Source organism: Sitodiplosis mosellana, unplaced genomic scaffold (genome assembly GCF_009176505.1).
Source record: "Sitodiplosis mosellana isolate CC-2019 unplaced genomic scaffold, AAFC_SMos_1.0 Smas_scaffold_6166, whole genome shotgun sequence".
Lineage (NCBI taxonomy): Eukaryota > Metazoa > Arthropoda > Insecta > Diptera > Cecidomyiidae > Sitodiplosis > Sitodiplosis mosellana.
Genome location: NW_022601407.1, coordinates 3334067 through 3346040, shown reverse-complemented (window position 1 = coordinate 3346040; position 11974 = coordinate 3334067). Strand labels below are relative to the sequence as shown.

General features: G+C 35.8%; 3 protein-coding genes across 3 annotated transcripts in view; all 3 read right to left on the bottom strand.

The window, feature by feature from the left end:
- Positions 1-379: 379 nt before the first annotated feature.
- Positions 380-1816, bottom strand: LOC129575108 (zinc finger protein 235-like). Its single transcript, XM_055458035.1, has 3 exons — positions 1755-1816; positions 1125-1310; positions 380-614 (listed from the first exon to the last, which is right to left on the bottom strand). The coding sequence occupies exons 1-3, from the start codon at positions 1814-1816 to the stop codon at positions 380-382; spliced, it is 483 nt and encodes a 160-aa protein (XP_055314010.1).
- Positions 1817-4235: 2419 nt separating this feature from the next.
- Positions 4236-7813, bottom strand: LOC129575227 (zinc finger protein 90-like). Its single transcript, XM_055458318.1, has 11 exons — positions 7556-7813; positions 7317-7470; positions 6781-7252; positions 6481-6666; positions 6361-6422; positions 6019-6271; positions 5495-5911; positions 5196-5393; positions 5048-5129; positions 4676-4969; positions 4236-4602 (listed from the first exon to the last, which is right to left on the bottom strand). Exons 1-11 carry the CDS (start codon positions 7685-7687, stop codon positions 4441-4443), a joined length of 2412 nt encoding a protein of 803 aa, XP_055314293.1. The 5' UTR covers positions 7688-7813; the 3' UTR covers positions 4236-4440.
- Positions 7727-11974, bottom strand: part of LOC129575231 (transcription factor grauzone-like) — a 10671-nt gene continuing 6423 nt past the window's right edge. The window contains exon 11 of the mRNA XM_055458321.1: positions 7727-8100. Coding sequence (XP_055314296.1) covers positions 7960-8100 — 141 coding nt within the window. The 3' untranslated portion in view covers positions 7727-7959. The remainder of the gene's footprint in view (positions 8101-11974) is intronic.

The window sequence follows — 11974 nt, the reverse complement described above, 5'->3', positions numbered from 1 at the left end:
TCGTTTGGGTCAAATATATGCAAATGGGGGTCAATACAGCGTACAAACGTTTGGGTCAATACAGCGGTGCTATAAAAATGTTCAACATTAGAAACAAACTAGAGAAAACAGTTGTTGAGATTTGATAAAATCTTGGTTTTTTTAATGTTTCTATGTGGTAATTAAAAGCGTTTATTGATTTTGTGATTCAAATCCACCGAAAATATGAGATCGTTTTTCTGTTAGGTTTTTTAAATGGAAAAAATTTCATCTTCGGCCATACAAATGGGTTTACAAACAAGTAGGCCATTCGATTATTCCACCTCGTTATTTTTGTTATTTTTTTATTTTGGTATGAAATTATTGTACTTGGTCAGCACTTGGTCAAGAGATGTATTTCTCATGGATTCATTTTTGCCACTTCTTTATTCGCCTTATCGGCCAGCCATTCTGCTTCGTGCTCATTCTTTCTATGTTTATACATGTTTGACCGCCAAATAAATGTCTCATCACAATAGGTGCACTTATAGACCTTATTGTTCGTATGCGTTGCGTCGTGATCCAATTCAGAATGAAGTGAAGACGAAAAATTATGTAAAAATGTTTTTAAAAAAACCACTGTACCTTCAGTGATGCTTGTGATTTGAGTGATTTGTCACATAAATGGCATTTGAAATCCGATTTAGCATGGACCCTCTTAATATGTTGTTCCAGTGCAAATGGATTAGGGGACATTTTATCACAATGGCTGCATTTCTGTGGTTCCAAATTGTGTTTGTCTTTATGTGTTTTCAAACTACCCCTACTTGCATACCATCCATTGCATATGTTACACTGGAACTTCAGTTTCGTGTTCGGTGCTACATCTAAATGTGTCAACTGATGTTGTTTCAGTTCCGTTTTGCTTTTAAATTTCTTGGATGAAAAGTAAAATATTGAAACCGATTGAAAACCGTTGATTTACAGTTACACTCTTCCAACTGATTAGAATTCATCTTACCTTTGCACAGAACTCACAAATCTGATCATATTTGGAAGTGTGACTTTTACAATGGTTATTCAGATGTTTTTGGCTAAGGAACCTATTTAAAATGATAAGCACATTTATTTATATATTAATGCCAATCTGATGTGTATATACCCACCCTTTGTCGCATACATCGCAAATGAAATTGCGTTGCATTTCACAGTGTATTTCCAAATGGTCATTCAATAGATTTCTACTTTGAAAGGGCTTTTGGCACGTATTGCAAAAAAACTCATTTGAATGCCAATCATTGTGTTGTTTCAAACTGTATCGATTTGGCAGCGATTTGTTACAAATATCACATCTGTTTTGAATCGTTGGAGGAACACCAAATTATTCGAATTACCGGAGTTTCAGTTGAATTTTGGGAAAACTCGAGTGAAATGCAAAGGTGTTTTGAAATAACCAGAAAATATCCGGATTATTGTGCCATGCAATGTGATCTCTGAAATAAGTTAATTTGAAGAAATTCTTCTCGCAGTACGACACCGTCCCAACTGATTTGTGAATGTCTAAATAATGTGATTGCATTTCTTTGAACGAGGTAAACGTTTTTGCTGGGCACCTATCACACGAAGCATCGACATAGCTCGGTATCTCTAGCTTGCATACTCGACATCTGAAAATTTCAATGAAAAAAAAAACTCTTCATATTATGATATCGTTATTCGTCAATTGAAGTAAGCAATAGAATAAACTTATTGAAAGGACATTTATATTGCTATAATTTTGTGTGTTGGAGTTCAACCTGAAAATCTCTGGATCCATGTGCCATAGAACGTGATCCAAAACTGTTTTGTTGTTATACATTCTAATTCCGCAACATCGGAGATATCCGTTTGGATACCCGTGTTCTGATAAATAGTGCGATTTGGCCGTTGTGATACTATCAAGCGGAGCATCACATTGTTCACATTTTCGATCGAAATATTCCCCCATAATTCTTTTGACTTGATCTTCGCTTGGATAACATTCCAAGTTTCTTCTTATTTCCACCAAATAATCTAGATATCAGTGATAGTGTGTACCGAAAATATTCAAAAATCCGTTTATAAATAAACGTATTCAATAGCAATTATTTACCATTTAACCCTCTAATGCATTAATTTTTCCCAGGGAGTACTGGTACTTGGTTGAATTTTGGCCATAATTAATTAAAAAAATATTCATAATCCTGGATTCCTCTTGGTTAAGTCAGGAAATGTGATTGACATAAATCAGAGAACAATCAAATCCATTGTTTCAAAGTGTCAAAAATGTGTCTAATTTGAATTTCGAATAATTTGTTTTGTCAAATTTTTATTTTTGCACACATTTTTGTTCATAACTTTACAATCACACTACATAGACAAATATTGCCAACGACAAAAATGAAGAGAAAACATTGACAAATAAAAATTCCATTTGAAGCAATGTGATCCGATGTACGGTTTACGTTCTACAGGCATTCAAATGTTGCCCGTCTCGAGGCGGTTGTATGCATTAGAGGGTTAATAAAACATTCGAATGCTTCAATTTAAGGTGGACTTCCAAATGCTTTCGGGACTTAAAACTTAAAATGGTAAAAAAGAAAGAGAATATGAAAGAATAACAATATTTCCACATTAAACAAAATCCAAATTACTATTCGGTATTCGTAGATGTTCAAAATGCTAACCTCTCATCGCATTGATCACATGGGAATTTCATTTTTGATACGTGCACACCAAGGATATGACGTTCCAAAGAGTTGAATGCAGTAAACACTCTCTGACATATGTCACACGTGAGCTGGTTGATGTGTGTGCGTTTATGTGAATCATAAGTACTTGGATTCGTTTTGACCACGCCACAAATTGCGCATCTGTTTCTCGACAAATTGATTAAAATGTTGTAAGGATATAAAACTAAAAAGGTAACAGAACTTTAAGTTTCCATTAAACTCACTTGAACAATTCAGGATTCAAATGCCATACAATATGGAAATTGAAGTCATAAGGCCGTGGAAATTTCAGTGAACAACATTTCACATAGCCTCGCGGCTGATTATTATGCTTAACTTCATAGTGCTGAATAGAAATCGCAACTCATATCAAAGTACTGGTCAATGATTTGCTGTTGTTGTTCAGGGCTGACTTCACTGATGTGTCGTGGAAGGTGAATACCTTCACTACTCTCTGGCAACTCATTGGAAGTGAACGCTTTATTTTCATCTTTAAAAGCATTGGTATCAGAGAATTCCCGTTCATCCATTGACTCATATTGAAGTTTACTTTCTTCTAATTCTGTATTCTCATCTTCTTCTTCAATGAACATTTTTATGGACCTCAATGGCTCAACACAGACCATTTCCTGATGGATTTCTGGCTCAACATTTGGAATCGTGTATTCTAGAATAGGCACAAATATCATGGACCGATGGTAAATGGCGAAGAAATGAAGAAAATTACCTCCATAGTCTTCATCTTTGACATTGTTATCCAGTTTTTGTTGCAGATATCCTTCGCGCATTGCGATGACCTCTTCGGAAAACTTCTTGAACTCCTCGACTTTGTGCCAACATTTGATGTTTGGCAAAATATCAGAATCGTTGACCTTCAAGTATGTAGAGTAGGGTTTTTTCGGCATCGTTCAATCGAAAAATGGTAAGTCTCATTCGATAGATCTCAGAATTCTGAGTCGATTGATAATATTTTTGTCGCGGATGGACTTGTGGTGACACTTCCCGAAACTAAGAAAAAAAAATGTTTTCTTCTGAATTTCTATATTAACGTGTGACAACTAGATTCAATTTTATGTTTTCTTGTCAAATTTTTGCTTACAAATTTCAAATCAAATCTGGTTGTCACAGGTTACTATGGAAATTCAGAATAAAACTGTTTTTGTTTTCAGCTTCGGGAAGTGTCATCACAAGTCCATCCGCGACAAAAATATTATCAATCGACTCAAAATCCTGAGATCTATCGAATGAGGCATACCATTTTTTGATTAAACGATGCCGAAAACACCCTAATGTAGAGTAGTTATGGTCATTTGTCGAAATTTACCGGTTTTATCGAGTCGAACGACTTACCTCATCGTCAAAATACTGCTTCAGCTTGTCGACTATAGTCGACATCGATGCATTATTCTCGAATATATCAAAGTATTCAACAGCTTGTGAATAACACAAACGACACAGATCTCGTTCCATCTTTACTTCCATCTCGTTCTCGTTACTTTATTCGTTCCTTCAGAATAAAACCATTAATTTTCAAATAAAACTGTATTTCTCTGAATGTTTTGTTTACAATGTGTGAGATAGATTTTGTTTTGATAGTTCTGTCAAAGTCAAAGTGTTGTTTCATGCGAGTTGACATCAAATGGAGCTTCTGTTCAGCACAACACATTGTTTTTATATTGAACCGAGTGAGGAGCCGAATTTGAAGAAAGAGGGTAAGATTTCAATATGTTTCCTATGGTTTCTTTTTTGCCGCTTCTATCTTGTCTTTATCGGCCAGCCATTCCTCTTCGTGCTGGTGTTTTCTATGTTTATACATGTTTTGGCGCCAGATGAACGTCTCATCACAATAGGTGCACTTATAGCTCTTCTTGTTCGTATGCGTTGCGACGTGATCCTAAAAAAGTTTTTGGTAAAATTCAGAATGGAGTTTGGAAAAATAATGTAAACATATTATAAAACCGCCGTACCTTTAGTGATGCTTGTGACCTGAGTGATTTGTCACATAAGTGGCATTTGAAATTGGCTTCACTATTGTGAATGTACCGAATATGCTGTTCCAGTGCATGTGTATTAGCTGAAACCTTATGGCATTGATTGCATTTCTGTGGCCCTGAATTGTGTTTTGTTTTGTGGTTTATCAAGCTACCCCTGCTTGCATACCATCCTTTACATATATCACACTGGAATTTTGGCTTTGATTTAGGTGCTACATCCAAATGTTTCGACTGATGCTGTTTCAGTTGCGCTTTTGTTTTGAATTTCTTGAAAGAAAAGTAAAATATTAAAACCAATTAGAACCGTTGATTTGCACTCTTCAGACTGATTTGAATTCGTCTCACCTTTGCACAGAACTCACAAATCTGATCGTGTTTTAAATCATGTATTTTATGATGGTTATTTAGATGACTTTGTCTAAGGAATCTATTTGAAATCATAAGCACATTTTATATCATTTTATTCATGACAATTTGAAATTTATATACCCACCGTTTGTCGCAAATTTCGCAACTGAAATTGCGTTGCATTTCACAATTGCGATTTCTATGCATTTCCATATGATCTCTAAATTGATTTCTACGTTTGAACGACTTCTGACACGTGTCGCAATAATACTTATTTGAATGCCAATCATTGTGTTGTTTTAAAACGTATCGGTTTGGCAGTGATTCTTTGCAAACATCACATCTGTTTTGAATCGTTGAAGGAGCAACAAATTATTCGAATTTCCGAAGTTTCGGTTAAATTATGGAAAACTCGAGTGAAATGCAAAGATATTTTAAAATTACCTGAAAACATCTGGACTATTGTGCAATGCAATGTGATCTCGGAAATAAGTTATGTGGGAAAACTTTTTCTGGCAACACGACACCGCCCCGACTGATTTGTGAATCTCTGAATGATGTGATTGCATTTCTTTGAACAAGGTAAACGTTGTTGATGGACACAGATTGCACGAAGCATCGACATATCCCGGTATCCGTATGTCATTTCCATTGTTTTCATTAGAATCGATTTCAACCGATGAAGAGCTCGGTTGTATTCCTGGATGTTTCCGTTCCATATGAGTTCTGTGGTGTGTGCTGGTCGCAAAGTATCTATCACAAATGTTGCACATAAATTGCTTTGTTGATAAAGCATTATGCCGTTTCACGTGATCAATGAGGGTATATCGATACATGTGTTCTAGCTTGCATATTCGACATCTGAGAAGTTCAGCAAAAAAAACTCTCTATCATTAGTCGTACGCAATAGAATAAACTGATTGAAAAGAACATATTTATCGTTATAATTTTATGTGTTTGAGTTGAACCTGAAAGTGTCTGGATCGATGTGCCATTGAACGTGATCCAAGACTGTTTTTTTTGAATTAATTTTAATTCCGCAACACCGGAGATAACCTGTTGGGTTTTTATGTTCTGACGAATAGTGTGATTTGGCCATTGTGATTGTATTGAGCTCAGCATCACATAGTTCACATTTCCGATCGAAATATTTCTCGATTGTACTTTTGATCTGTTCCTCGCTTGTATTGAACTCCATGGATTTTATTTCGTTTATATAATCTGCAATGAAATCAGTCAAATTGAGTACTAACAATATTCACAAGGCTGTTCAATATCAGACCCAAACTAGTACAATGAAAATTATTTACCTTTCAAACCGTTCGAATGATTCACTCCCAGGTGGATTTCCAAATGCTTTTGAGTATTGAAACTTTGAAGAAAAAACTTAGATTATCACTTCATTTAATTGAAATACAGCGTTAACCTACCTCTGATCGCATTGATCGCATGGAAATTTCGCTTTAGATGCATGCACATTAAGAATATGACGTTCTACGGAGCTGAATACAGTAAATACCTTCTGGCAAATGTCGCACGTGAATTGGTTGAAATGTGTGTATTTGTGTTGTCGATAAGATTGATAAGTTTTCTTTACTTCTCCACAAATCTGACACCTATTTTTTGGAATTAAGAAATTTTTCAATGGAAATACTTGTGTTTTTGTCAAAGTGTAACCATTTCTTTATGGATTTCTACTCTAAGGCAATCTAATGTTTGTGTTCACTCACTTGAATACTTCTGGATTCAAATGATATACAATATGGGCATTCATGAGAGAATTCTCTGACAATTTTATTGAACAACATTTCACATAGCCCCGGGACTGATTGTTATGCTTCACTTTGTAGTGGCGGTTGGCTTCTTTCAATGTCCCAAAAGTGACATCACAGAAATCGCAATTCATGTCAAAGTATTGGTCAATAATTTGCTGTTGTTGTTCGGGGCTTACTTCACTGATGTCCCGTGGAAGTCGAGTGCCTTTGCCACTCTCTGGCAGCTCATTGCGATCAATCAGTTCATCATAAACTTCATTACCATCTGAGGATCCCTGTTCATTCCCTGACCCATATTGAAGCTTGCTTTCTTCTTGTTCCAGGTTCTCATCTCCTTCTTCCATTACCACTTTGATGGGCCTCAATGGGTCAACACATAACATTCCTCGTTGGGTTTCTGGCTCAATAACATTTGGAATCGTGTATTCTGAAAAATGTACACGAATCATGGACCAAACGTAAGTGGCGAACCAACAATGTAATTTACTTACCTTCATAATTTTTATCTTTGATAGTGTTCTCCAGATATTGTTGCGAATATTTTTCACGTAATGCGATGACCTCTTCGGAAAACTTACGGAACTCTACAACTCTGTCCCAACATTCAATGCAAATTACTTTTGGCAAAATGTCCGAATCGCTCACCTTCAAAGGTTAAGAGTAGTTTCCATATGATTATCATACCCATTTATCTAAATATGCCGTTTTTTTTTCGAGTGGAACCACTTACCGCGTCCTGAAAATACTGCTTCAGCGTGTCGACTATAGTCGGTATCGATGCAATATTCTCGAATATATCAAAGTATTCAACAGCATGTGAATAACACAAACGACACAGATCTGGTTCCATTTTAACTTCCATTTCGTAATGTTTTTCGTTTCTTCAGAATAAAACCATTAATTTTCAAATAAAACTGTATTTCTCTGAATATTTTGTTTACATTGTGTCAAGTCGATTTTGTTTTGATAGTTCTGTCAAAGTCAAAGTGTTGCAACATGTTTCATGCGAGTTGAAATCAGATGGAGCTTCGGTTCGGCGCAGCACATTTACAGTCAATGTAACCGAACAAGGAGCGAGGTTCGAAAAAAGAGCCTTAAATTTCAATATGTTTCCCATCGTTTCTTCGAGGTCGCTTATTTCTTCTTCTTATCGGCCAACCATTCCTCTTCGTGTTGCTGTTTTCTATGTTTATACATGTTTGAGCGCCAAATGAACGTCTCATCACAATAGGTGCACTTATAGCTCTTCTTGTTCGTATGCGTTGCAATGTGATCCTAAAATAAGTTTATTGAATTTTATTAATTACGAACTATGTCAGTTATATAAATAAATTTAAATGAAAAAACTCCTTTTTCTGACATAAAATAATAATCAAAAAAAATAATCACCTGCTTTTATGTCAGAAAAAGGAGTTTTTTCATTTAAATTTATTTCTAAAATAAGTTGTTTGGTAAAATTTACAGTGCGTACACCCAGCTATAGCGTATTGGTTAGCTTGCTAGCGTTGTAAGCGTGGGCACACGGTTTCGAATCGCATGTGTGCCGAAAATCTTTTTTCTTCAAAATATCATTGGTTTTATCAATGGCATTGTTAATTGATGGATTACAGCCCATGTAAAGGCCCGTGGGGTGCTTCGGAAGGCACTTTAAGCCGTGGGATTCCGTGTACTCAATACAGAAGATGAGTTGTTCGAGTGCACGTAACGCTGTTGGATAAAAAGTGGTTGAATGGTCTCAAACAACAGTCACACCCGCAGTTAGCAACCGGTTGATTGGGATTGTATATCGGGACCACCCACTTCCAAAAACTGGAGCCAGGTATGATAAGTCTGAAAAACTGAAACAGTCTCTGGTACTTTTGTACAAAAGGTCACTGACCTACGCATGGCTTCTGAATTAAGAAAAAAGAAAGCCGCCCTTCCAATCCATCCATCCATCCCAAAATTCACAGTGAAATGAAGACGGAAAATGATGCAAAAAAGTTACAAAACCGTCGTACCTTTAGTGATGCTGGCAATTTGAACGATTTCTCGCATAAATGACAGTTGAGTATCGTATCACTATGATTCCTTCGTATATGCTGTTCCAGTGCATGTGGATTAGGAGTAATTTTATCACATTGACTGCATTTCTGCGGCTCTGCATCGTGTTTCATTTTATGTGCTTTCAAAATACCCTTCGAAGTATACCATACATTACATATATCACACTGGAATTTCGGCTTTGTTTTCGATGCTACATCCAAATGTTTCGACTGATGTTGTATCAGTTCCGTTTTTGTTTTAAATTTCTTAAACGAAAAGTGAAAATTAAAGACGATTAAACCAGTTGATTTGCACTCTTCTGACTGATTTGAATTCATCTTACTTTTGCACAGAACTCACAAATCTGATTATGCTTTGGATCATGTCTTTTACGATGAGTATTCAGCTGGTGTTGGCGCAGAAATCTTTTTAGAATTATGCGCACATTTTTAAATATGTTTATTTATGGCACATTTTCCATGTAAATCTGAAGTGTATATACTCACCCTTTGTCGCATACATCGCAAATGAAATTGCGTTGCTTTTCACAGTGTATTTCCAAATGGTCTTTTAAGAGATTTTTAAGTTTAAACGACTTCTGACACGTGTGACAATAGTACTTATTTGAATGCCAATCATTGTGTTGTTTTAAACTGTATCGGTTTGGCAGCGATTTGTTACAAACATCACATCTGTTTTGAATCGTTTATCAACAAATTATCATTTGAATTACTACAGTTTCAGTTAAACAACCTATGCTTTTGGCCGGCGCAAGATAGCGGTGGCGCCTAAATAAGATGTATTAGAAATTTGCGGCATTTATAAGAACTATCAATACTTTTTGTTTTTGTCACGAATTTCGCAACAATAAGAAGTATTGATAGTTCCTAAAGTTGCCGCAGATTCTATTTAGGCGCCACCGCTATTCACTGTCACGTCAAATACATTGGTTCTTATGGCAGAGAAGCACACGTTGCAGTTAAATTATAGAAAACTCAAGTGAAATGCAAAGGTGTTTTGAAATAACCTGAAAATATCCGGATTATTGTGCCATGCAATGTGATCTCTGAAATAAGCTAATTTGAAGAACTTCTTCTCGCAGCTCGACACCGTCCCAACTGATTTGTGAATGTCTAAATAATGTGATTGCATTTCTTTGTTGTTGAGGTAAACGTTGTTGCTGAACACCTATCACACGAAGCATCGACATAGCTCGGTATCTCTATGTCATTTCCATAGTTTTCATTAGAATTAGTTTCAACCGATGACGAACTCGGTTGTATTCTTGGATGTTTTCGTTCCATATGACTTCTATATTCATAGGTGTTCCGAAAGTATCGGTCACAAACGTTGCAAGAGAATTTCTTGGTTGAAAAAGCATTATGCCGTTTCAGGTGATCAATGAGGGTATATCGATGCTTGTGTTCTAGCTTGCATACTCGACATCTGAAAAATTCAATGAAAAAAACTCTTCATATTATGATATCGTTATTCGTCAACTGAAGTAAGCAATAGAATAAACTTTATATTGCCATAATTTTGTGTGTTTGAGTTCAATCTGTAAGTCTCTGGATCGATGTGCCATTGAACATGATCCAAAGCTCCTTTGTTATTAAACATTTTATTTCCGCAACATCGGAGATAGCCTTTTGGATTTTTGTGTTCTGATAAATAATGTGATTTGGCCATTGTGATACTATCGAGCTGAACATCACATTGTTCACATTTCCGATCGAAATATCCCTCGATTGTACTTTTTATTTGTACCTCGCTTATATTGAACTCGATGCATTTAATTTCGTTTATATAATCTGCAATGAAATTAGTCAAATTGAATATCAAAAATGTATGAACAGACTGTTCAACATCAGACACGGACTTGTACAATGAAAATTATTTACCTTCTAAACCGTTTGAATGAGTCACTTCCAGGTGAATTTCCAAATGCTTTTGAGTATTGAAACTTTGAAGAAAAAACTTAGATTATGACTTCAATTTATTAAAAGATAGCACCAACTTACCTTTGATCGCATTGATCGCATGGAAATTTCGCTTTATTTGCATGTACAGTAAGAATATGACGTTCCAAGGATGTAAATGCAGTAAAAACCTTCGTGCAAATATCACACGTGAATTGTTTGAAATGTTTGAGTTCGTGCTGTCGATACGATTGATAAGTTTTCTTTACTTCTCCACAAATCTGACACCTGTGCTTTGACAATGAAGAATTTTTTTATTTTTTTTATTCTTCTCAACTTTATATTGAACTCCACTGTTGACGCATCTAGAATCTCTTATCGACTCACTTGAACAATTCAGGATTCAAATGCCACACAATATGGGAATGGAAATCAAAAGGTCGTGGAAATTTCAGTGAACAACATTTCACATAACCTCGCTCATTGTTATGCTTAACTTCATAGTGCTGAATGGCTTCTTCTAGTGTTTGGAATGAGGCTTTACAGAAATCGCAACTCATATCAAAGTATTGGCCAATGATTTGCTGTTGTTGATCAGAGCTAAAATCACTGATGTGTCGTGGAAGTCGAAGACCGTCACCAACCTCTGTCAGCTCATTGCGATCGATCAGTTCATTGTCATCACCAATATCATTGGTATCAGAGAATCCCCGTTCATATATAGACTCATAATAAAGTTTACTTTCTTCTAATTCCATATTCTCATCTTCGTCTTCAATTAGCATTCTGACAGGCCGCAATGGGTTAACACAAACCATTTCCTGATGGAATTCTGGATCAACAGTTGGAACCGCGTATTCTAAAAAATGTACACGAATCAAGGACCAAATGTAAATGACGAACAAACAAAGTAATATACCTCCAATATTTTCATCTTTGACAGCTTTATCGAGATGTTGTCGCAGATATTCTTCACGCAATGCAATGGTTTCTTGGGAAAACTTGCGAAATGCTTCAACTTTGTCCCAACATTTGATGCAAATTATTTTTGGGTAAAACAGAAACCTCCCCAAAAATTACTAAAACCTCCCCAAAAAATACCAAAACCTCCCCAAAAAATACCAAAACCTCCCCAAAAAATACCAAAACCTCCTAACCTTTTATTTGTTTATTCAGAATAAAACCACTCGATTTCAACTAAAACT

Coding starts and splice junctions, on each gene's coding strand:
- LOC129575108 (XM_055458035.1), bottom strand. CDS start 1,816: ATGTATAACAACAAAACAGTTTTGGATCACGTTCTATGGCACATGGAT. Junction 1,311..1,754: donor ATGGATCCAGAGATTTTCAG/GTTGAACTCCAA, acceptor GATTCAAAACAG/ATGTGATATTTGTAACAAAT. Junction 615..1,124: donor TGCGATGTATGCGACAAAGG/GTGGGTATATAC, acceptor TCAAATCACAAG/CATCACTGAAGGTACAGTGG.
- LOC129575227 (XM_055458318.1), bottom strand. CDS start 7,687: ATGGAAGTTAAAATGGAACCAGATCTGTGTCGTTTGTGTTATTCACAT. Junction 7,253..7,316: donor CAAAGATAAAAATTATGAAG/GTAAGTAAATTA, acceptor TACATTTTTCAG/AATACACGATTCCAAATGTT. Junction 5,394..5,494: donor AATAGTCCAGATGTTTTCAG/GTAATTTTAAAA, acceptor GATTCAAAACAG/ATGTGATGTTTGCAAAGAAT.